Raw genomic sequence first — 24,278 nt, 5'->3', positions numbered from 1 at the left:
CTGAGAGGCTTTTGATGATGATTATCCAGTCCAGACCTCTTCTCTTACAGAAAAAGAAAAGATAAAGAAGAAACACCTACTCAAGTGTATAAACTGCTTTAATGAAGAGCCTCTGCTTTGACTCTGGATAACTTTTCAATCCTCAGAATCCTCCTTAGCAAAACCCAGATACCACGGGGCAGAATCATTCTTTACCAACAGTTCTCACTCTGCATGGGCTCGAAAGACCACCGGCATCTGAATCATCTGTGGAGCTTTTAAAACAAGCAGACTCTCAGGGCCCCCTGCCAGCCTCCTAAATCAGAAACTCTGAGGACAGGGCCTGGGAATCTGCATTGTGAAAAACCTCTCGGGGTGTTGCTGTGGCTGCGAATTTGGAAAGCACTTTCTTAAACCATTAACCTGCTGTCAGTTACCACTCCAGCAAGATCTAGCTGAGGACCAGCTCTTAAGCTGAGCTGAGGGGTGTTTGTGGGTCCTCCCTTTCCTCAGTGGGTGCCTTTTGTACCCAGTGGCTTGAGATGGAAATGCCCTGAGGTTCTCCATGCTCCCCTGCACTTTGCTGCCCATGCAGGACCCTGGGCATTGAGAACCCGGCTTTTTCCATTCATATGGGCCCCGTGGCCTTCTGCAGCACCCCCTGGCTGTCTTCTCAGAATATTAAGAAAGCACAAGCCCCTCTACCCTACATGGCTTATCCTTGTTAAGATAAATCTCCTGAAATGTTTGTGACAGACAGAATTTTTGGCAAACCAAGCCATGATTCCAGAAATTCTTTATCTGGAAGACATTGATAATCATGCTCTGGTTTTAAGTTTTCTCTCCATTCCCTTATCGTTGACATGTGATAGGCAAACGAATACCCAAATATACCGAAAGGACCCAACCATTAGTCATTTTGAAGTGAAAACTCATGTGCTAATATATGTCCCTTTTTTGTATTTTGGATTTGCCCAGAGTGTTTCAGCAAATGCTTTTCTCTTCAGAGGAAAGGTTCTCATGCAGGGGATTGGAGACGTGACCGGCAAATGTGTTTGCCTGGAGTCACCTGGGAATAAGGGAGCTATGGTGAGAGCTGGCATTTTAAGTGCCCGCTGAGACCAGGGAGGAAGGGCACCTGGCCCTTGATGGTGGCTGAAATAGGGAGTGTGGTTTCCTGCTCTGTGCAGATGTTCAGCTATACTATGACATGGCTCAGATCCATGAATACCACTCCTCCTCCCGAGCCGAACTTCGTAGAAATCAGAGAAACGAAGCTTCTTCTAGCAGAGGTGTTGGTCCTCTCCTAGCTTGCTGGTTACTCTGGATTTTCCCAAGGGGCAAATATTATGGCGCATCCTCAATCCCAATCTCTCAGCCCGCCTCACACCTCCTCAATGCCAGTGCTTGGGTCGCACTCACACCTGCTGGATGGACACCACTCTTAGAGCTGGATCTGGATGCCTTCCAAGTTCCACGGGTGGTTGCTTCTCTCCCAGTTGGGCCACCACTTTGGGGACCCAGGACTTCTTCAGTGTGACAGTCTGAATGCAGGAAGACCCCAATCATAAACACTAAAGAGGCAGAAGCCCCCATCCCCTTCCATCCAGTCAGTATCGTTATTCATGCATGCGGGAGGCACCCCAGGGCTTCACATCACATAGGGAGCTTTGGTGGCCTTAGTAGTTCTTTGGAACGTCTAAGTCAGGTCCCTTCCCTTTCCACTCCTCATTGCGAGCGCAGGATAAGGAACTGGGAAACCCTACCTCTTACTGGAGCAGAGAGTGATGGGTGGCAGGAAGCAGAGCCCTCCTCCGACAGCCTGGAGCGCGGGCAGGGAGCCTGTCTTTCCCTCGGCCCTAGCTTGTTTTCTCTGCACATGATCTCAAGCCTTTGCTGCAAAGAGTGCTGTAAGAGTCTTGGAATAATTGGTCTTGGAAAGCAATTTCAGCCTCTGTTTTCTTCCTTATTAGAAATTGTGCAATTTCAGCTCTAAACTTCCCAGGGTGCCTGCAAGGAGTTTTGTAAGGAAGTTGGATAGAGGCCTGTGAGAGCAGCACAGCCGAAGCCCCCAAGGATCTCCTACACCCTGTTTTCTTCTGTATGCAAAAGACAGACCAAAGAGCACGTTAACAGGTATATTTTTAGGACTTCTCCCTTCCGGTCTCTATCCCGAAAGCCGGAGCTTTGATAACAGGGAAAAGAGAGCATCAAAGACCCAGCTTTGCTGAACTTGTAAAACGGAAAGTAGAATGGTAGTTTCCAGGGGCTGGGCTCTGGGGATTGGGGGAATTGTGGAGATGGTGAGGGTACAAACTTGCACCTAGTAGGTAAGTTCTGGATGCACAACATAGTGATTATAGTCAACAATACTGTAGTATAACCTTCAAAGTGGCTAAGAAACTAGGTGATAATTGTTCTCACCACAAAAAAAGAAATTATAATCATGTGAAGTGATAGGGGTGTGAGCTAGCTAGCACTATGGCGGTGGTAATCATATTGCAATATATAAATGTAGCAAACCAACTGGTTGTACACCTTAAACTTACACAATGTTATATGTCAGTTACATCTCAATAAAATTTAAAACAACCTTTTCTTTTTCTTTTTTAAGTTGCAGCTTTGATGCCAAGGAGTAGAGAGGGTCCAGCTAAAATATCCTGTAGGGAATTCCAGGAAGGAAAGGGAGCAGCAAAGGACCTGGAATCCAGTGGCCTGCCAGGGAGGAAGGTGAGGGTAGGAGGAGGCATGGCGTGTTTCAGGGAATCCGATTCGAAGAAGCAGGCTCTCCCTCTCCATTCCTTTGGTTCTTCAGAAAGCCCGACTGGGAATCCTGGGAGGGGCCCGGGTCCAGATGCTCCTCCAAGCTGGGGAGGGAGGGAGGAAGTGGACGCAAGAGCCAGAGCGTCCTCATCTCCAAGGAGCTACCTAGGAGGTAGCGCTAACCCAGCTCGGAGAGTGCAGAAAACTTTCACAGTAGATCCTGGTTCATCGTTTTTCCCAGGACCAGAAACTAATGGTGGTAGAAAGTCGCCAAGGATTTCGGATTCTTAAAAACAAAACAAAACCAAAACCACCCTCACAAATCTGGAGCAGGGAAAACAGAATCCGTGTTTGTTCTTTGGAAGGGCAGTGTGTAGTTTTACATGAGTAAAGGCGAATTTCGTGACTCAGAAAAGAACATTTAAAGGAAACAAACAAACAAAAAACCCTCCCCGGAGACAACTGGATGTGAGACTTTTCGAGGAAGGGGCACCGGGAGATGTCACTTACTCACCAGCAGGTGGCGCGTTTTCTTTAGGATTGCGTCCCCAAGTCTGTCGATAAAACATCGCAGCCAGACTTGCTCCGAGTTCCCTCGCCGGAAATCGCTATGCAGATAATAACCCTCCAGTGTCTGGAAATTAATTACCTCCAACGCTCATTCCTCCAGCGCCGACCGCCGCCTGTGTAGCCCGTCAACGACGTAGCGCCGCGGGTGTAGTAAGGTAATTCTGTCCGCAGGGCTTCCCCCTGACTATACGCGATTCAGTTAAAATAACTTTTTTTTTCCTCATCCACAGTTTGATTAGGCACTGCGTCGTTTCTAATACATTTATTTCCACCTTTGAATAAAAGGAAAATTCAGTAATCTTAGAACGTAGATCCGTCGAAAATAATTTTGACAACTCATAGTTGTACAAAAAGTAAAAACTCCCCACAATTTCTGCGCACATTTTACATTTTATCTTCACAATTTAAGACGTGATTTTCATTCCGTTTTACCGGTGCTAGTATGCCCAGAGTTTATGCAATTCCACATGATATTCGTGCTTCATACATCTCATAAACCAAGGATAGATATATGCATGCATGAATTGTTTTATTTATTAAGGTCACAAATAGTTACAAGATACTTATGTGCTCATAAAGCACTTAGGAAACGGGAACTGCCTGGAAAAACAGTGCAGTTTCCCTTTCAGTTTTGATACTGTAACTTGCCTGTCGCTGTCACAATAAACACCGGCTCTTGGGTTCACCTGTGGTCTATTCTCCTAAGACCCTGGCGTTGCTTGTACCTTATCAGAGCCTGTTATCTGCGCAAGTGTGTGTGGATGTCGTGTTGCCTACCTCCCGTGCTTAAAAACTTTTCCCCGAAGCTGGATTTTGACCTGATTGATCGTAATAGTTCCAGAGGAACTATTGAGCCATTACAATCCATCATCTAAATGATTACAGAGGGATACCTAAATCTCCCGGTTATTTGAAAGCTCTGTACATGCTTAAAGGGGGGTCAAATGAGCAGACCCCCAATTGTCCACAAAGTAGTTACGGGAAAGCCTGCGTTGGAAGCAAAAGCTCACCTAGCACTAAGTAAATTTCATTTTCTAAAAAAATGAGGTCACTTTTGTGTGGTTGGGAAGTGAGGAGAGGTGGGGTTCATTTTTCATCCAAAACCCCCCAAAGCAAAGTAAGCCACGTTCTAGTTAATTTTCTGGAAGTTGCTCAGTTTTCACTCCGAAGGCAGGCTGGGGCACTGTTCCTTCCGAGTGAGCAGGGGTCTGGAGAGGGTCTGGGGATGGGATGGGGAGACCAGCAGAGGCTGTCACCACCCCATCGAGCCCAGGAAAGGCGGCGGCGGGCGGGGGCTCTCTGCGGGACTGGGCTCAGGGCGGTCCGCGACCCGGCGCCACGGGCTGGCTTGGGTATCGCTTCCTGCTGGACCCCACCGGCACTGGCGGGGAGTAACCCGGACCTGGAGGCCTGGTCGCTACTGTGGGACCATTTCCCCGAGACTGCTCCGTCCCAGACTCGGGCGCCCGGGGTTGCGCCGGGCGGGCGGTGGATGGGCGAACCTGAAGGAGCAGCGGCGGAGTTTGCGCGGGGTCTGGTCCCTGGCTGGTGCCCGCGGGCTCTAAGCGAGAAGCAAAGCTTGCAGACACGGGGGCGGAGTGTGCGGGGCGCCCAGGAATGGCATGGGCGTCCAGACAGGAGTTTCTCCACCTTCACTGAGCTCTGGGGCCATAGGGTGGTTGGGTCCCCTATAGCGAGGCCGTTGACCATATTTGAACCATGATGTCCTTGCAAGTTTTAAACGAATTTGCCTTCGCTGTAAAGTAACTTGGTAGCCCTTACGTGTCCTGAACCCTGCTCTGCTCAATCTATCCAAGCTGCAGTCCAGGCGCAGCGTGGCGACCTAGACCTAGTTTAGTCCGATCAATTTCTCTTAAATGGGGGGGGGAGCCCCCCTTTGTTCCCGTTGCACAGAGAAGCCGAGGCGTTTCTTAGCTTCCAGGGTTTCTTCCTGCGGTGGGTCCAGAGGGAACTAGGATCTGGTTGGTCTCCACTGGAGACCGAGGCCAGGGTTTGGGGGTCATCCCCTTGGGTGGTCAGATTGAGTTGGAGGACTCTATGGCAGCTAGCAAATCTTGAATTTCATTATTCCAGCTTTCTGGAGGTGTTCATTGTCCAAGACCTAGAAAGAATGGCGTTGAAGCCAGGTGTCTGAAACAGATCCGAGGCTGAGCAATGCCAGTGTCCTGCACCTCTCTCTCACCTTGTCCTGTCCTACCTTGCAGACCAGCTCCAGAGGAAGCAGCTGGAGAGGCAAAGCCTGAGATGCTGGGCCAGGAGGGACCAGCTCCAGCCTTGCAGCCCCATCTTGCCCCACACCAGCTAAGTTACAGGATTTGACCTGAGTGGGGGTCAGTTTTCCAGATAACCTGGCAAAAGCAGCATTAAACAACTGGGTTGCATGGCCCTTTCTTTAGGATCCCTAAAAACTTTCTCCAGGAGCTCTTTAGGGATCCTACTATCTGGAGATTTTCTAGAAGTCTTTGAGGCAGGTTGGCCAGGGGCCCTGATTCAGCAGAAAAAGGCAAGTGAAAGATGGAGGAAGCACAGTTGCACTGGGTGGCGTTCTGAGCAAGAGATGTACACCCCAGGAGGCTCCATCCTACCTGAACGTCCTCGTCCTAGGGGACATTTCCTAAGTGGTCTGGACAGCCAGATGGCCTACTGTGGAGGCCTCTATGGATTCTTTCACTGCTGGTAATAAAAGGTGCCAAGCTTGGTCTCCTAGGAGAGCCTGAGCCTTGTGCACACAGATTCCCTGGCCCGAGGTGGAAGCCGGTACAGTCCAGGAATGCCCTGCTGGACTTGTCCTGCCAGCCTTCCTTGCTCTTGGCACTTGCTGCCTTGGAATCTCAGGGGCGGGAGTGATCTCAGCTCCTTCTGTTCCCAAGGGGCCTCCCAGGGGGCCCCCCAAGGGCCAGAATGTCGCTCGCTCTATGCTGGAAGTTGCTAGGATTCCAGCTGCACAGACAAACTTACATGGGTCCCTTACTCTAGCACTAACCTGCAGGGGGGTGAATGCAGTCCCCTGGGGCAAAGACTGCACCCTTTTTCCTCCTCCCTGCCCAAGACAAAGTTACCTAGGGGCTGGAGGCCAGGTTCTGTTCTAAAGGCCTGGGGGTAAGACCAGGGTGTCCTCCAATTATTCCTTTTGGGGGGGGCATTTCCACTACCGTTTTCCTAGGTCAGGGAACCAAGAGTCTTTAAAAAAAAAAAAAAAGAAAAGTCAGCTCAGACTTGCAGACTGAATCTGGACAAAGTGGCAGCTTCTTCCAGAGACACACTACCAATATACTAGAGACCCACTGAGGCCAGGATCCAGTCTCCAGACCTCAGAGGGGTCATTCAGCAGCAGTCTTGGGGCAAACCCCAGGAGTGCAGTGGTGTGAATCTGGACTCACCCAAGCCCCAGAAACCAGCCCCTCCTCCGGACCCAGGGCTGGCTGTTCCAGAGAGATGGCGGGGAGGGATCTGGGCTGGGGTCAGCTGGAGGTCAGCTTTTAGAGCCAGGCAGTGAAGAAGGTACAAGTACTCTCCTTTTTAAAGCATAAGCAGTGAAGACAGAATTTCTTGCAGCCAAAACCCTGACCCTCACTTAGATCACAAACGCCACCTGAACCAATCCCTTGGACTCAAAGGTCCTGGAGCTGAAGAACTTTTCAGCTTGAATCGCGTGCCTGTGCAGCTCATCCTCCAAACTCTCAAACATCCTCCTAAAATAAACGAATACATGATTAGAGGGTGTGAATCCCAGAAGGTTTTGGGTCCTAGGGAAATAACTTTCTTGACTTCTTGCCCCATCCTCCGCCTCTAATCTTTCTAGCGAACTCCTAACACAGGGTTTGGGGTCACCCACAGGCATTGGGGTCTGGGTTAGCGCCCTGGCAACCGAGCGCACTCTCGGATGTCCAGGAGATGCTCCACGCCAGAAGGGATTCTGGGAGAAGAGGCCAGCCAGCAGGGGCCGAGGTGCGCTGGAGCCCAAACTAAGGCGCCAGGATCCCGACGCACCCTCCCCGCCTACCCCGACCTTGCACAGGCTGTGTCCTAGGCTCCAAGGCAGGGGACTGCGAAATGCGCGGTTTCAGCCCGGTTTCCTCTGCTAGACGTTGTTTTTCCTCTAGCGCGCCTGGGGGGACCTCGTGGGCCTAACAACGCAGAAAGGGTCGCACAGGACTGAAGAACAGGGGACGCAGCTCGCGGGAGGCCGGGGCCAAGCGAGCGCCGCTGCCACAGTCGGCTGGCCGGGTCAGCAAAACGTTCTCTCTCAGTGCGCATGCGCAGGGCAGGATGGTTAGGGGGGCAGGGGAGGGAGGGAGGAATCCTGAGGCAAGGGGAGGGGGGAGGGGGAGAGGGGAGGAGGAGGGGGGAGGGAGGGAGGAGGGAGGGTGGTGGATTAAAATAAGTAGGCGGCTCGGTGCTAAGGGGTGAGTGAGTCGGAGCTCGGTCTCTTCCCCAGTACGTTCTCAGCTGCACCGGGTTCAGACCCAACGTAGGAGCCCCGAGAGAAGTTCACCATCCCTGGGCGGACAGGACTCCGGGGCCGCTGAGCGCTCCCGCGTGTCGGGCGCTCGGAGTCCCCGCAGCCGGAGAGGGGCCAGGACGCTGTGGAATCTAGCGCCTCTGGCTTCCCGGGTCCCCCGCAGCGGGAGCCCCAGAGACGCGCGCAGCGCCGGGACCGCAGCGGAATAAGGTAACTGCAGCCCTGGGCGCCCGGGCTCGGCGAGGGGAATGCGGGCAGGACTCCCGGGTCCCCTGTCACCGATCGGCGGGTGTCTCCTCTCTCTCTCTATGTCCCAGAAAGAAGCTCCTCTCGCGAAACGAAGGCTGCAGGACCATTGTGAAAGCGAGAGCAGCTGCAGTCCTGGGCGGTTGTGGGTGCTGGCTCAGGGGCTTCGCGTGAGGGGTCCTCGGCCTCTGACCCCGGGGGAATGAGGGGGCGGGTCCCCACTACTGCCCCCAGCGCGGCCGGCTTCGCGGAATCCCAGGAGAGGTGCCCGCGGACTTCAGAAGTCAGCCTGTGGCCCCCCCTTCTAAGAAACCGAAGCAACTTCAGCGGGCACAGACTTTCCCGAGACGCGCGCCTAGCCCAACCTGACCTGCCTTAGCTGACGAAGAAGGAAGAGGGAGTGGATGGATGGCTACAGCCGCAGGCGCCCGCGCCAGGGACAGGTGCATGCCCCCGCCGGGTCCCGCTTTCGTGAGCGTTTGTCTTTGGCCGAGTTGCGCTCAGGTACGAGGCCGGCCCGACCCGGGAGCGCAGGGCCGCGTGCCTGACGCCGCCTCGCACTTGCGCTCTGCCTTCGGGGTGTTCTCTATCCGATGGTTGCTCTGTGCGGTCAAGGCCTGGAGCGTCACCCGCGACTGTCCCGGTGCAGGGGAGCACGCAGGGGGCGCGAACACTACTTCCCAATCAGAGACCCGCACGCCGCAGTAGCGGAAACACTGTGGAGCCGCGGGTGTCCTCAGTTTCGGGCTGGGAAGGGAAGGATTCGTTTGCTCGCGTGCCTGTCTCCCTTCAGGGGGAAAGGTGGGAGCCGGAGGAGAGAGGGAAAGATGTGACGGACTGCCTGCTGAACTAATTTCTCCCCCCAAATTTCTCTGATAAGAGGAATGAAAACCCACACCCAGTCGTCTTTCAGCAGCTCGGCCAGTAGCGGGGTAGGCTCGTGGAGTATAGTGTAGCTGCGAGGGTTTCTTTGTTGCCACAATTTGGTAAATTTCACCCGGATTAAGAGCTGCGCGCTGGCTCTTGGGAACAGAAACCACGTGCAAGGCTAGTTAATCTCTCAGGTTCATGGCCTCCTAGAGAAGAGAGGGGCTGGCAAGGACGCGAGGGGAACGGATGGAGGGCGACCAGTGGGTAGACGTTCTATCCGAGGCTCCATGAAGTAATTGCGATTTCAGTAAGACTGGGGAGCAGATCGCTGAGGACGCAGCAGGCGTTTAAATGCAGGGGTGATGGCCGCGTAGCCGAAGGGTTCGTTCGATCTCGTTCGTTGGGAGGATTAAACAGAAGTGTCCCGTGCCGGTCAGTCCTTTCGCCAGGGGTCCGGAGGCCGGTCACCACACGTGATGGGGATTCTGTGTCAAGGATGATTTTCTGGGGCTGATGCTAGACTCCTCCAGGCGCAAGCTCATGGAGCTCGCTCTGTCCTCATTAATGCAAGCAGTTAACTCGCTCACGCTCAATTAGCCCCGAATAAACTGCTTTAATAGACTCTGCACACTTCATTAATGCCCAGCATAGGGTTGGCTGCAGACCCGGGACTGGCGCTCTACCGCACGAGGGAAACAGTGTCTGCACAGCGCGGGGATCCGGGCTGGGAAGCGCGAATGGCGTTTGCTGCGCGTGGTCAGGACCCTTACCCGCACCTCCCAGGTCCCGAGGTCCTAGCTCCTTGCCGAGTGGATGCCGGGCCTGAGGCCTGGGGAGAGGTGTTTCCTCTCGCTTTTAAAGATCTAAAGCCTTCACGCTGGGGTTCCGGTGTCAGGGCCACGGGAGCCAGCGGGGCCGGGCGTTTGCTCATCCTCTCTGGCGGGACAGGCGAGTGTGAGGCTGTGTTTTTCTCTTAGCTGACTGCCTGGAACCGGATAGTGAATTCGGCCCATTCTTGGGACTGCTAGTGCAGAGAGCCACGTTTCGAACGAATTTCGTCCCCGGGAAAATCGTTGACGAGGGCCTGGGGAACCCTGCCCTCGGAATGTGGCAGAAAATAAACTGGCTGCGCCACTGAGCAAAAGAAATTGAGTGTTGGGGGAAACAAGATTGGGCGGATAGCCCGTTAAGGTTGGCCCCCAAGAGCAGTGTCGGCTGCGGGCGCCCCCTCCCCTCACCGAGCCCAAGGTCTCTGCTCCTGGGGGCGGGCGAGGAGAGGCCAGGTTAGTACACGAGGCATTGGTGGGGTCCCCGACCCTGCACGTCGCCGGGGATATAGGCCGAGCACTAGGGCGGCGAGTGGAGGCCCGGGCGGCGCCCTGCGGGCCCCGGGGAGCCAGAGATAAGGATCTGATTTCCAGCGCAGGGAGGGGAAGGAGAGGTGACAGCAAATCAAAGAGCGCGCACCTCGCCTAACTCTGGGCAGACCTTTGAAGCCGGCGAGGCGTCTCCTCTTTCTCCCCCCTCCCCCTTCCCAACCCAAACAGGCTCCAGCTTTCTCTCTGGCCCAATTCGTATTTTGCTTCGCTGTGTCTCAACGCTGTAGGAGGGTCTCGGGTTGTCCCTGGCCCGCCCCGTGATCGACGCAACGGAGAACACTGCTGCAGAGGCCACGGCTCCGCCACCGGGGTCCTCGCTCCGCGCTCCCACCCAGATTTGTACCTCCCTGAGCCCCAGGCCGAATTAATTGCTGCGGTCCGACTTGGTTTTCATTCGATTTAACCTGCGCGAGGACATCTCTGCCGGCTCTCGGTGTTTTGCTCCCTCCACCCCCAGCAGAGCCTCTTTCCTTAGGGCCCACCACACAGAGAGTGCCCTTCCCCAACAGCTTCCAGGGGGAAGGGCTTCTAGGTCAGCATTGTCCTCAGTCCTCCTGGGAACAGCACGGGCACTGCCCACACATTAAAAGCTTCCCTGTAGTGAAAGGCAGCCTGAGCCTGAGGGGCCTGGGCTGGGGGTAAGCTAGGCTTCAGAAGCTGCCTGGGTGGTGTCAGCGTGTGCTGTGAAGGCGGGAACAGAGCAGGGGCCTGGGAAGCCCAGGGATGGGGACCTGCTGCAGGTTGGAAGAAAGATCTGAGGAAGAGGAGAGGGGAAATAAGGAGTAAAGGGAGAAGTGGGAGGCAGGGGGTTGAGACAGGCAAGGAGAAGTGAGTCCCAAGCACCCTGCGCCCCAGTGACTTCTTGAGATGGAGTTCGGCACTTGAGCCTCCCAGGGTCTTCTGTGTAATTTCACCTTTCTTTCTCCCTGTTTTTGCCTCCGCTGGACAGACCCGAGTTAGGAGTGTCTGGGAGGCACAGACGTAAAAGGTCTGTCTGCCGAGTCTAGACCTGTCCACGGAGGCTAGGGACCCCGACCTAGAGTCAAGAAGGCCAGGAGACTGCTTGTCACATCAGTATGACTCCCCTCTGGCTTTGCTCAAGCTCCCTGGCCTTGCATTTGGAGGGTGCGTAGCCCACAGCAGCTGAGGCCCAGCCTCAATGCTCTTACTCATAGGCAAACCCACCTGCCGGGGAGGGGGTGTTCACCACACGCACAAACATCCTGAGAGCCCCAAGACCCTGCCCCCCTTTCCGATGGGGTAGGGAGGGCACTGAAGCCCCCTTGTACATGACTGCAGATGTTTGAGTGAGTAAATAAACATGGCTGTTAGCGTCCTTGCTGAAACAAAGGTGATCCCCAAGGGCTATGGAAGGGAGTCAGTCCGCAGGGAGCTGCAGAGAGGGTGGTGTCAAAGGGGCTCGTTAATAGTGATACAGAGAAGCAAATTTGAGGTCAGTGTTGAGAGTTGTTAAGGAGAAAGGTGACATGGCTTCTAGAAGCCAAACTGATGATCCGCTAGTAGAGCTTAATGCACAGGAGCTCGGAGATGTGCAGATTTGTGGGCGTTTGATGTGTGCTGTCTGTCTCTGGAGCTCTTTCAGGTGCGGTGTGATCCCGTGTGTGTGTGTGCGCGCGCGCTCCTCCCTGCATTTTGTTTAGTAGCACAATACCGCTTGTCTTGTCGCAGTTTATCTTTGCACCTTGTTGTCAACTCTGCTTCAGAATGTGTGAGTCTGTGTTTATCTGTCAGCGTGCACTTCTGTATTTGTTTATCTGCACATGAATGTGTAAGTGGGCTTCCAAGTTTCTGTTATCTTTACAGGAGAGTGTAATTCTCTGTTGACTCAGGCTTGCCTGGATGTAAGTCTTTACACGACAGTTTCCCTGTGCTTATGCCTTTCTCAGTGTCATGTACACTGTAGACTCATTTTAAGTTGGTCGCATGGCATAGGATTTAGTTAGGTTTCTGTGTCAAGTTGTGTGTCTCTGCTGGAGGCCAGTGGGAAGGAGTCCTGCAATTTTGAGGGTTCCTGTCTTCTCGGTGAGGGCAGTGAGCTCCATGGGTGGGGTCTTAGGTTCCCAGCTCTGGCTCTGGGGGACAGAGAAGGTGTGGCTGGGCTAGAACTCAGAAGGAGGGCACTTACCCTGAACTTGTCTGTTCCTCTCCCCTCCCCTCTTCTTTTCCTTGCAGATCGAGATTGAGAACATACTGCAACTACGGCCATGGGCAGCAAAACCTTGCCAGCACCGGTGCCCATCCACCCATCTCTGCAGCTCACCAACTACTCCTTCCTTCAGGCAGTGAACGGCCTGCCCACGGTGCCCTCGGACCACCTGCCCAACCTGTATGGGTTCAGTGCGCTGCACGCCGTGCACCTGCACCAGTGGACGCTGGGCTACCCCGCGATGCACTTGCCGCGGTCCTCTTTCTCCAAAGTGCCCGGCGCCGTGTCCAGCCTGGTGGACGCGCGCTTCCAGCTGCCTGCCTTCCCCTGGTTCCCTCACGTCATCCAGCCCAAGCCCGAGATCACCGCTGGAGGCAGCGGCCCCGCGGCGCTCAAGGCCAAGCCGCGCTTTGATTTTGCCAACCTGGCCTTGGCGGCCACGCAAGAAGATCCGTCCAAGCTGGGCCGGGGAGAGGGTCCCGGGTCCCCCGCCGGTGGGCTGGGCGCCCTCCTGGATGTGACCAAGCTGTCCCCAGAAAAGAAGCCCACGAGGGGACGCCTGCCTTCCAAAACCAAGAAGGAGTTCGTCTGCAAATTCTGTGGCCGCCACTTCACTAAGTCCTACAACCTCCTCATCCACGAGCGGACGCACACAGACGAGCGGCCCTACACCTGCGACATCTGCCACAAAGCCTTCCGGAGGCAAGACCACCTACGAGACCACAGGTGCAGTACTGCGGGTGGCCCAGAAGAGAGCTGGCTGTCTGCTTCTGTCCTCACCAGCCTCCTCCCTAATGCCGAGTTTCAGGAGACCCACCCCCCTACCGAGTCCCAAGCCTCCTAAGTTTCTGGGATTCCCCCAAATCGGGAAGGAAACCAACAAAGCTCAGGGATGGGTTCCTGGAGCATGGGTGGAGAGAACATGCGAGGAATAGGACCCAAGCTCCAGACAGGCGCGCACAGCTTCCTCCATCTGCAGCGCTGTGCAATAGAAGTTTCTGCGATGATGAAAAGTGATACGTGGCACAAATGACAATCAAGCACTTGAAATGGGCAACTAGTGTAGCTGAGAAACTAACTTTTCAGCTTTACCTAGTTTGAATTTTAATAACCACACGTGGCTGGTGATTACCGTTTGGGACAGCACAGCTCCAGCAAATGGTCCCACCCAGGTCCCCTCACTCACCTTCGGTGTTGACTCAGGCCTTATAAGGAGGCCATTCTGGCCCCTGGTCAGGAAGGCAGGGGTCGGCCTAGCTGGACCTGTGCACGGCTCAGACCGAGGTGTCTCCTTCACCTCCCTACTCCATCCCCAAACTCGGCACTGCCCTGCTCCACACTAGGTACCCCCAAACCTCCTTTCTTCTGAGGGCAAGCTCCTCGTTGCAGTGGGAGGGGATTTTGGATAACTATCTCTAATATTTGTAACATTGCGTCATTTTGCAAGGATTAATTCTCGGTCTGTTTTTGCCCTCAGATATATTCACTCCAAAGAGAAGCCTTTCAAGTGTCAAGAGTGCGGGAAAGGATTCTGCCAGTCCAGGACTCTCGCTGTCCACAAGACGCTACACTCACAGGTGAAGGAGCTCAAAACCTCCAAGATCAAATGCTAAATAGAGCCTCCGGGGCACCCGGACCCTGGGTCACGCCGCCCCCTCTTCCAGAGGGACCAGAAGCCGAAGGCGACTCTGGCGGACAGCGGGAGGGCCTCCCGGGACCTTCCCCCATCCCAACGCGTCCCCCGGGGCCCGGGCGCACGCGGAACTCCAGAGCCCCGCCCCGGGCCGTGACCCCGGCCGCCCGGGCGGCTCCCCCAGGACGCGGCTAAACTCTTGGCCAAAAGGAGGTACTCACGTGGCGGAAGGGAAACTGCGTTAAAAAAAAAAAGACCGAAAGCTTCGCGGAGCCGCAGCGGCGCCTCTCCCAGAAGTATTACTTTTTCTATTGTTATTTTATACGTTTTCTTTATTCTTTTTTTTTTTTTTCTCTTTGACCATATAAGCTTGTAACTCTGACTGCGGAGAGAGAAGGGAGAGGAAAAGAAGTTCTGTGCTCTCTCGTAGCCTCCAACCCCTCCTCCCGCCTCCAACCCCACCCCTGGGAGCCTGCAAAAGTGTAATCCCTGTATCTGCTTCAGCCGCCGGGCCCCAGGATCGCGGGGCCGGGGAGCGCCCCTCCCAGCTCCTGCCGCGCAGCGGGCGGTGGGCCCCCGGACTCCGACGGAGGGGCGAGGGCCTCGGGCCCCGGGGCTGGAGGGCGCCCGGCCCCCGGCTCCCCTGCTCCGCGGCCGCATCACCGCGAGCGAGCAGAAGCCCAGGAGCAGGACGATGTACTGCGATTGGCACTTTATGCTGACGATCGGTAACGGACATTTATCACTGGAGTTTTTAAAAATATTAAATAAACGGTTATTTTACAGGCATTGCAGGATGGGTAATTTCCCTCCCAACTGCAGGACGGACGGCTCCTTTCTTTGAGAGGAGCGGGGTTTCGCTGCCCAAGCCGACCTGACCCATTTCAGCAACTTTCCCCTAATCAGCGTCAGCGGTTTGGGACGGGTGGAGCAGCCCTCCTCTCTCCCGGTGCTGGTCAGCCTCGGACCCCGCCCATATTTATTTTCTTACTTTTCTCCTCCACTTTGGTCTTAGGGTCTCAGGCTCCCCAGTCCTCATCTCCGAAGGGCTCCGAGTTTACAAAGAAGCCGAGCCTGCGGCCAATACATCGGCCGTGAGAAATCCCAACATCTCCGGGTGTCGGGGTCGCTTAGGGTCCACCAAGGGAAGAGAACGTCACCCACCTCCCCAACGAAAAGCCTCCCTCCTGGTCTCTTGCTGCTGCACTGGGGAGGGAAGGAAGCGCCCTCACCGACTGCCTCAGACCAGTACCGTCCCCCGGGCCCCAATACGCGGCTACAAATACATAATCACCGCTGCCTCCCCAGAGCCCCAAAACTACATCCCGCCCTCCGTTAGGAGCCCCCTGACACAATTCTCTGGCTGGGGCCTGTCCCCTGCCCGGATCCCGGCTCCACGTCCGCAAAGATTCCTGCCGTTTTAAAGCCTTGTCAGGAATGGCGGGGGCGGGCGCCCTGGGAGGCCCGGGGAGCTTCGGAGGAGAAATCTGAGTCCGCCCTCCACAAGTTGAACCTTCCCTGGGGCGCCTAGTTTTCCCACAATTAGAGGCCAGGCTGCAGGGGGCTCTCCAGCTTGGGGCGGGGCGGGGCTCCCCCAGCTCCAGCATCCTGACGGCGCGGCGGCTCAGGCGGTGGCGCCCGCGGCCCTTCCCGAGCCGAGCGCAGCCTCTCGGGCTTCTGTGCCCGGCGCTCGGCGGCCGCGGAGACAGCTGGGCCGAGCTTACCTGCAACAGGGACCACCAATCCTCGGTCTGAAAACGTGTGCCGGGGCTGCAGGAGTTAAAACGCTCTAGCCTTTCGCTGCGCCATCCTCTCCTCCTCTGGGAATGCCTCCCCGCCCTCGGCGGGCTTGAACTCGGCGGTGCGGGAACCCAACTTCTCTCTGTGGCCTTGGCCGGGACGGCGTGGACGGGTCCTGCCCTCAGCATTCGGAGCCACGCTGCCCCCTGCTGGACCGGCCTGGAGGGGCGGCCCAGGAATCGGGGCACCTCGCTGTGTCCTGCCCGCAACCCCGAGTAACTTCCGCCGTAGGTCCTGTCTGCATCTGGTCTTGCCCTCCAAACCTTCTTGACTGGTCCCAGGACCCACTGAGAACGAGGGGCGGGGCGCTGCCGGTTCTGGACCGGCCTATGGGATCTCCGCTAGTGAAGCAAGAGCCCAAGCCTTCTTACCCCTCCGGTCCAAAAGGACTCGCCCCAGGAGAGAGCGGAGCCCGAATCCCAGAGAACTGTGGCCTCTGGGCATCTGGAGGGAGGGTTAGTCAGTGGGTTTTGGGCTTCGAGGGAGGGTTAGTCAGTGGGTTTTGGGCTTCGACGGCTTGGGCCCAGGCAGCGCAGGCTGTGGTATGGGTCACACTTGGCCGCGACTTGTGTTAGCGCCCCAGGGGAAAATCCACATCTGTTCCTTTACTCGCCCGTTTAAGTGATTGTTCCAAGATGAGGACAGGGCGTGGGTACACACACACACACAAACACACACACACACACACACACACACGCTCCACTACCGAGAGATTTGATCACCTCTGAGGACCTGAGAGAGTGCCTCACTCGGTTCCTTTACTCTTTTGGGGAGTCCATTTTCCTCAGGGATTGACTGCTGCTGCCCCGTGTCCCTCACTTTGCACCACCTCCCACCTCCCCAGGACACAAAGAACCTCTGCCCGAACTCAAGGACTTAGTAAGGACTGTGAAATGGGGAGGTTTGCCAGGAGGCTTTCCTTTCTGGCCCACCCACCTCTGATACCATGAATCCCCGCCCCTCCATCCCCAGGCCCTGCCACGGAGAGACTTTCAGTACCGAGTGTGCGTCCTTGGAAGAATGAATTCCTAAGCGCAGAGGTTTGGGGGATGGGGTGGGAGTGGGACACGGTGCTGCCCAGAGACCTCCAGCCTGTTCTCAATGCCTCTGTCATCTTGGTGGACGCAGGAGCCACTTATCAGCGTAGCTGGCTGCAGTCTATCCTCATGGCAGTGATTTCGTAGACTGCAGTAACAGCGACTGCAAATGGAAGGGCAAGCCTGGGTCGCGGACCACCAGACCCCACACAGGCTACAATTCCCTGATCCTACTCTGTGGGTCGCATGAAAAGGCAACGAGACAGTCAGAAATGCTGGGTGGGTTTTATTGCCTGTCCACTCTATAGGTGGCCAATTTTTTCCTGCTACACCTCTGGAAGATTCTGAACCATCCCCCCACCCCCCCGTTTTCAGACATGAAGTTTCCTTTGGCCTCACATGCCCAGCGTGACTCAGGCCGGTTTTCGAGAGGAAAGGAGAGTTCGGCTGGGGCCCTTCCCAAAGTTGCTAGGCCTGCGATTCATCTCTAGCGCAGGAGGTGGGGCAGCTACCCGGCTGGACTTCTCTACTGGGCGGGTAGAAGGCGCGAGAGATCCTCGGCGCAGCCTGGAGCTTCCTAGCGCTCGCTCTGGGAGGAGAACAGGAGAGCCCTGGGGGAAAGAACAGCCCGCGGGGGCTTCTTCCTAGAGGAAGAGTTCAGGTTCTACCCCCTCCTTCCGGAATGCAGCTAGGGGTTTGGGGCGCACGAAGGGCCTTTTTCCCGCTTACCTCCTTGTCTCGGGATTCAGGGCTAGTATAGGGTCCTGGGGGGAGGGAGAAACGCAGTAAGATGGTCTAGGGCTCCTGGACGGCACCTCATCTGCAAGAACGTGGGACCTGTGATATCATCCCCACCCCCTCCCCTGGAACCTTGGCGTCCGTAGAACCGGCTCAAAGGCGTCCCATCCCACCTCCCAGAACATTATGGCACTGTGACGTCAGGGCATCCTCCCGGTGACACAGTGATGTCACACAGGCCTTGGCAAAAGCGCAAGGGATCCGCGACGTCTACATCGGTATCTCATTTACGTACTTCCATGACGTCACAGATGGGCCACACCTGGAGCAGTGACACTATTGCTACCACATTTCCCGGTCCCGCCCCTCAAATCCTGCCCACAGGTGCGCCAAGAATTGGTTCGTCCCCACCGACAGCATCCGCAGAACCGAAGCTTTGGCAGGTGCCCTTAGTGAAGGAGGGTGCCCAGCAGCTTCCGCCTCCGAGATCTGGTGGTTTAGAACAGTCTCCCTGCCCTAGGGTTTCAAAGCACCAGCTGCCTTGGGGTACTCGCCCCGCCCACCTGGCCCCACCCGTCCGCCTCCCCGCCCATTGCGCAGGCCCGGCGCGCAGGCGCAGCCGGAGCTCACCATCACGAGCAGTTGGCGCGGGGGCGCGGTGTCTCCAGGCGGTCGCGGGCTGTGGCTTCCGACTTCTGTGTCCCGCCTTCAGGGATCACAAACTCGGGGTAACACCGGCCCGGCGGGCACATCCAGCTGTTGGCGTGTGTGAGCGCCAGAGATGCCGACGAGAAGAGGGCAGCTCCGGGTTTAATGCGGGCTGGAGACCCTTGGAGTTCCTTTGGCGTCTCGAATCCGGCGCAGCCGTGGTCCGACGGAGATCCCTGGGATTCGAGCCGGCAGGGATGGTGCGGCCGGACCCTGCCCTAGATCAGAAAGTCCCGTGCGTCCCCAGCCTTTTCGGGCAGGGTCTCTGAGGCAGAGGTCTCGAGCCCCCGGCGGGGCGGAGCTCTTAGAGGCGCAGGCTTGGTCACCCACCCTACGCGTCCAGCCCGGCTTTTGGGGCCACCTCTAGGGCCACACTGATGGTTGGGCCCAGTTTGCGTGTTTCAGATGAAAAATTCACAAGGGACATGAGGTTAATATCTCATGGGGATCAAACCTCATGTCAGTGGCACAGGAGGAATTAGAAGCTGTATTTCCTTTGAGGCCTGAAGATCCAGTTCTAGGTTTTCCTGCGCTCACAAGCTTTGGGCAAAGTACCTACACTTCTCTGAGCCTCATAATGGTGATAATACTCTTCCCACTTACCTCATTCAGTTAATGTAGAGGTCAAAGTCATACATGTTTTCTCAGTCATTTATTAACTGCTTGAACCAAAAACTGGACCCTAATGTGTTGCAGAACAACTTGGGCATTTTTGAAGCACCGTGTAAAAGTATTATGAGAAAAGCTTCGCTCAGCCTCCTGAAGTAGCCTGCCTCCCAAGCTGCCTTATTCCTAGGAGAATCTTCATCTTCGCTTTATCATAGCCCAGGGATCCTGAAGTGGGATGGAAGAAGGGTATCTGACCTGGACTGGTGGTCTTGAAACCTTCTGGAAAACTGGAAAGAAGACTTTTTTTTTTTTAAACTCCATGGAGACAGATGGATTAATCAGTTCACAGATTATCATTATGTTTGGTTGAGAGAGGAAGTCTGGTGACAAAATGTAAGTGCCCCATTCACACCACTCCTTTGAGGCATATGCTTAGGGAGAAAAAAAATCACCCCGGGGGCAGACTGAGGTGTGGGGCAGGGCAGGGGCCTATGTATGTGGCAGGTGTCACTGAATAAGTAGCAGGGGGTCTTTCACTCTGAACACACCTCCCTCTGTAGTCTCCTTTGGAAATGTGCTTCCTCTGACTTGTGCTAGAGTGTCCTAGCCCACAGAGATGCTGGTCACACACACAATATTATCACATGGACATATTTGCAGGAACGTTTCTGTCACCCCCCAGCCGCCTAAGCCCTGGCATCTATTGCCATTTTTTTTTTTACATTTTTAAAAATTGAACTATAGTTGATTTACAATGTTGTGTTAATTTCTGCTGTACAGCAAAGTGATTCAGTTATACATATGTATACATTTTAAAAAATATTCTTTTCCACTATGGTTTGTCATAGGATATTGAATATAGTTAGTTCCCTGTGCTCTACAGTAGGACCCTGTTGTTTATCCATCCTGTATATAATAGCTTACACCTGCTACCCCCAACTTCCCACTCCATCCCTCCCCCAACCCCTCCCCCTTGGCAACCACAAGTCTGTTCTTTATATACGTGAGTCTGTTTCTGTTTCGTAGATAGGTTCGTTTTGTGTCATATTTTAGATTCCACGTATGCTTGATATCATATGGTATTTGCCTTTCTCTTTCTGACTTACTTCACATAGTATGATAATCTCTAGTTACATCCATCTTGCTGCAAATGGCATTTTTTCTTTCTTTTTTTTTAATGGCTGAGTAGTAATTCCGTTGTATATATGTGCCACATCTTCTTCATCCATTTATCTGTTCTTCCATTCTTGGCCATTTTTCCTGGCCAGTGCTGGTTCCAGCTCCAGCAATAAGAATATAGAAGGACTAACCCAGAAAAGTGGGATGGTTTGAGATGGATGTAAGATGGGATGAATCGGCTGAGAGTTTTGTTTTTTTCTTTCCAAACACTTAGCTAGCTCATTTAGCTCAGCAATCTCTAGGGAGGTATAAAGCATAATTAATTTATTTTTAATGATTGGTTTGATTGAACTCTTTTGCTGGGGAGATAAGATAAGGAGTTTTGTCATGACAGGTGCAGGGATGGATTGCTTTTTGTCATTCACAGCAGTGGGTACCACTTGGAGCCTGTAGGTAGGTGGTGGCATGAGATGAGAAACTTTACAGGGGACATGAAAGAAAACTAGAGGAAATGGGGCAGGAATGGCTAGATTCTTTGCCACTCCAAGGACCAGAGAGGGAGAATGAGCTTCAAGAGAATACGGACCTTGCCTTAAATAATGAGATTTACTTGGAAGATTGGTTCACTTTTTATTGACCTGGGTCAGAAGCTGAGCGTCTTTGTGCAGTCAGAGTTCAGAATATCTTCAGTATCTCACAGCATACGTAGCTCCTCCTGTAGGTCTGCAGTAGGCCAAGAACCAGAGCCGGCGTGATGCTGTCGCTATCAGGAACAGTCTCCATGGTCTTGTCATTAGAGAGATCAGCTGACCCTGAAATTTTTTTTTTAATTTTTATTGGGGTATTTACAATGTTGTGTTAGTTTCAGGTGACGCTGAAATACTTGAGCAGTTACTCTTTACAATGTTGTGTTGGTTTCAGGTGACACTGAAATACTTGAGCAGTTACTCTAAGGTGGGTGGGATGGCTTGAAGAGTTCTTGTCAACTGTTATAGCGATCTATGTATCATAAAATCCATCTTTTTTAATGATAAGTTTCATATCTTCTATATTCTTTTTAATTTTTCCATTTCTTTGTCTGTTAATTCCTAACTCTGGTACTTAATGTGTTATAAACTCCCACCATGATGGGAGTTGTTTTCTTATTGTAGTTCTAATATATATATTTCCCCTAAAAGTAAATATACCCCCAATATAAGTATATTTTCAACATACATATATCATCCAAAATTCGTTAGGCTCTTCACCACCACCAACATGCTTCTCACTACTCCTAGGCCTCAGCTGCTCACATAAGGGACATTAACGCCTTTAAATTTTGGGTACCTTCTGGGAAAACCAGATTATCTATAAGCCCAGCCTGGTCTTGTCCAGGTTTGTCTCTCCTTGACAATCAGCATTACTCAGAGGAGACTTCTCAGTTTGATGGTGTGGACAATGGCACTGCCTGGGACTTTACCACTATGGGAAAAGTGTAAGGCATTGGTAGGGTTTCTCCAGCCAGGAAGCCAGGCAAGCTTTTTCCCATGACAAATGATAAGTTTTATTTTAATTATGATAAGTATGTATTTAACTGGGCCAGGGAGGATTGGGCGTGCTGGGGGAGGGCATTGGGGTTTGATATGTTCCCTCAGCTTCCCCCTCCCAGTATTTTAATTTAAACATTTCCAGGCATACAGAAAAATTGAAATAAATTTATAATGAACACCCAGTTATTCATCACCTAAATTTCACAATTAACATTTTACTGTACTTGCTCTTTCACATATCTATCCATCAATCCATCCCTCCAACTTTTAAAAAATGAAAATCTACAAACATACCAAATAATTGAAAGAATAGTACAAGGAGAACCCTCATACCTTCCTCATAGAGTCAACAATTGACAATGTTTTATTTGTTTCTCACTGGCTTTCTCCTTGAACCATTTGAAAGTTAGTTTGATTATATTTCATCCCTAAATACTTCAGCACACATCTTTTAGGAATAAAGGCATTATTCTGTATAACCACAACATGACTATCACACTGAAGAAAACTAACAATTTTATCTAAAATCATCAAATATCCCATCTATATTAAAATTTTCCCAAACTTTCCAACCTTTTGAATTAAAAAAAATCATAATCCAATCAAAGTAGATTTTTGTTGCGTGTATGTCTGTCGCACCTTTTAATCTAGAACCATTTCCCATTTTAAAAAAACTTTTTATTTTGAAGTAATTGTAGATATACAGGTATTACAAAGATAGTACAGAGAGGTTCCATGCATCCTTCACCCATTTTCTCTCAATGGTTATGTCTTGTGTAATGATTAATGCAATATCATAACCAGAAAAATCAATGTTGGTACAATGTGTGTATATTCTTATGTTGTTTTTTCACAGACATAGCAATAGTAATGGGTAGATTCCTGTAACCACCACCACAATCAAGATATAGATTTATATCATCACCACAAAGATCTACTTGGTGTCATCATTTTACCACTTTGAATGAATGTAGAAACGTTACCCCCTGTTATGGACTGAATGTTTGTGTCACCCCAAAATCCCTGGGTTGAAATCCTAATCCCCAGTGAGATGGTATTAGGAAATGGGGCCTTTGGGAGGTAATTAGGTCATGAGGCTAGAGCCCTCATGGATGGTATTGGTGCCCTTTCAAGAAGAGTCATGAGAGAGCTTGCTTCCTTCCTGCCTGTTCTCCACCGTGTGAAGACACAGCAAGAAGACAAGACCGCCATCTGTAAAACAGGAAGATAACTCACCAGACACTGGATTTGCTGGCACCTTGATCTTGGACCTCCAGCCTGTTGTTTAAGCCAACAAGTCGATGGTATTCTGTTATAGCAGCCCAAACTAACTAAGACACCTCCTTTTAGGCTCCCTGTTTATGTCATAATAGTCTTAAATATTTACTCTATATACATTGAGATGCAGGCCAAACAACGCTATGCTTTTTGCTTCGACCATCAAGCATAATTTAGACAACTCAAGAGGAGAGGGAAGGTCTATTCTATGTAGCCACGTTTTTGCTTTTACCATTGTTCTTTCTTTCTTCCTGTTGTTCCAAGTTTCCTTTTTTTAAATCATTTCCATTGTGTTTTGAGAACGTTTTAAAGCCATTATTTTAGAGTAGGTCTGGTGGTGGAAAATCCTCTTACTTTTCCTGTATCTGAGAATTTTTTTATTTCTCCTTCATTCCTGAAAAATAATTTCGCAAGGTACAGAATTCTGGGTTAACAGTTCTTTCTTTTCAGCACTTGAAAAAGGTTGTGCTAGAACCATCCAGCTTCCATGGTTCTGATGAGAAATCTGCTATCAACTGAATTATTTCTGCCCTGTATGTAAGGTGTCATTTCTCTCTTGCTGCTTTCAAGATATTTTCTTGGTCTTTGATTCTTTAATTGTCTGAAGTTTGATTATGATGGTTCATGGTATGGATTTCTTTGGGTTTATCCATTCGGAGTTTTGCCCAGATTTTTAAATCTGTAGGTTTACATCTTTTTCCGTATTTGAAAGAATTTCAGTTATTCTTTCTTTTCCATATTTAAAAAATGTTCAGCCATAATTTCTCCAAATACTTTTTTCAACATTGTTCTCTTTCTCCTCTATTTCTTAGACTCCAATGACACAAATATTACATCTTTTGTTATCATCTCACAGCTTTTTGTGGTTCTGTTCACTTTTTTTCAGCCATTTTCTCTCTGTTGTTCAGTTCAGGTAGTTCCTATTGTCTCTTCCACTTCACTGATTCTTTCCTGTGTCCCCTCTGTTCTGCTGTTTCTAAAACGTTCAATGTTTATATTTTTAAAAATTCTAAAATTGCCATGTGGGTTTTCTTCATATATTCTATTACTTTACTGAGACTTTCCGTTGTTTCAGGGGTTCATAATTGCCCACTGAAGTATTTTTATGATGGCTGCTTTAAAATTCTTGCCTAATTCCAACATCTGTGTCACCTTGAGGTTGATGTCTGTCGATTATCTTTTCTCTTTCAAGTGAAGATTTTCCTGGTTCTTGGTCTGACATGTAATTTCCAATTGTACCCTTGAAATTTCTGGTATTATGTCATGAGACTCTGGATCTTATCAAAATCTATTTCAACAAGTCTCCTCTGACTTGCTGCGCTGGTTCGGGAAGAGGGAGGTTATGCTTTGCTACCATCACGTGGGGGTGA

The 24,278-nt window shown here is 52.1% G+C and overlaps 1 protein-coding gene and 1 long non-coding RNA gene across 2 annotated transcripts; one reads left to right on the top strand and one right to left on the bottom strand.

Moving 5' to 3' along the window:
* Positions 1-7,545: 7,545 nt before the first annotated feature.
* Positions 7,546-14,879, top strand: OSR1 (odd-skipped related transcription factor 1). The gene is made up of 4 exons (XM_024119145.3): positions 7,546-7,560; positions 7,772-8,005; positions 12,484-13,183; positions 13,935-14,879. The coding sequence occupies exons 3-4, from the start codon at positions 12,516-12,518 to the stop codon at positions 14,068-14,070; spliced, it is 804 nt and encodes a 267-aa protein (XP_023974913.1). The 5' UTR covers positions 7,546-7,560; positions 7,772-8,005; positions 12,484-12,515; the 3' UTR covers positions 14,071-14,879.
* Positions 14,798-15,979, bottom strand: LOC114485532 (uncharacterized). Its single transcript, XR_003678944.1, has 3 exons — positions 15,815-15,979; positions 15,082-15,164; positions 14,798-14,835 (listed from the first exon to the last, which is right to left on the bottom strand). It is a non-coding gene; the product is annotated as an uncharacterized lncRNA (long non-coding RNA).
* Between the last annotated feature and the right edge of the window lie 8,299 nt (positions 15,980-24,278).

Source organism: Physeter macrocephalus, unplaced genomic scaffold (assembly GCF_002837175.3).
Source record: "Physeter macrocephalus isolate SW-GA unplaced genomic scaffold, ASM283717v5 random_1431, whole genome shotgun sequence".
NCBI classification, from domain to species: domain Eukaryota; kingdom Metazoa; phylum Chordata; class Mammalia; order Artiodactyla; family Physeteridae; genus Physeter; species Physeter macrocephalus.
This window is presented reverse-complemented; position numbering and strand designations above follow the sequence as displayed.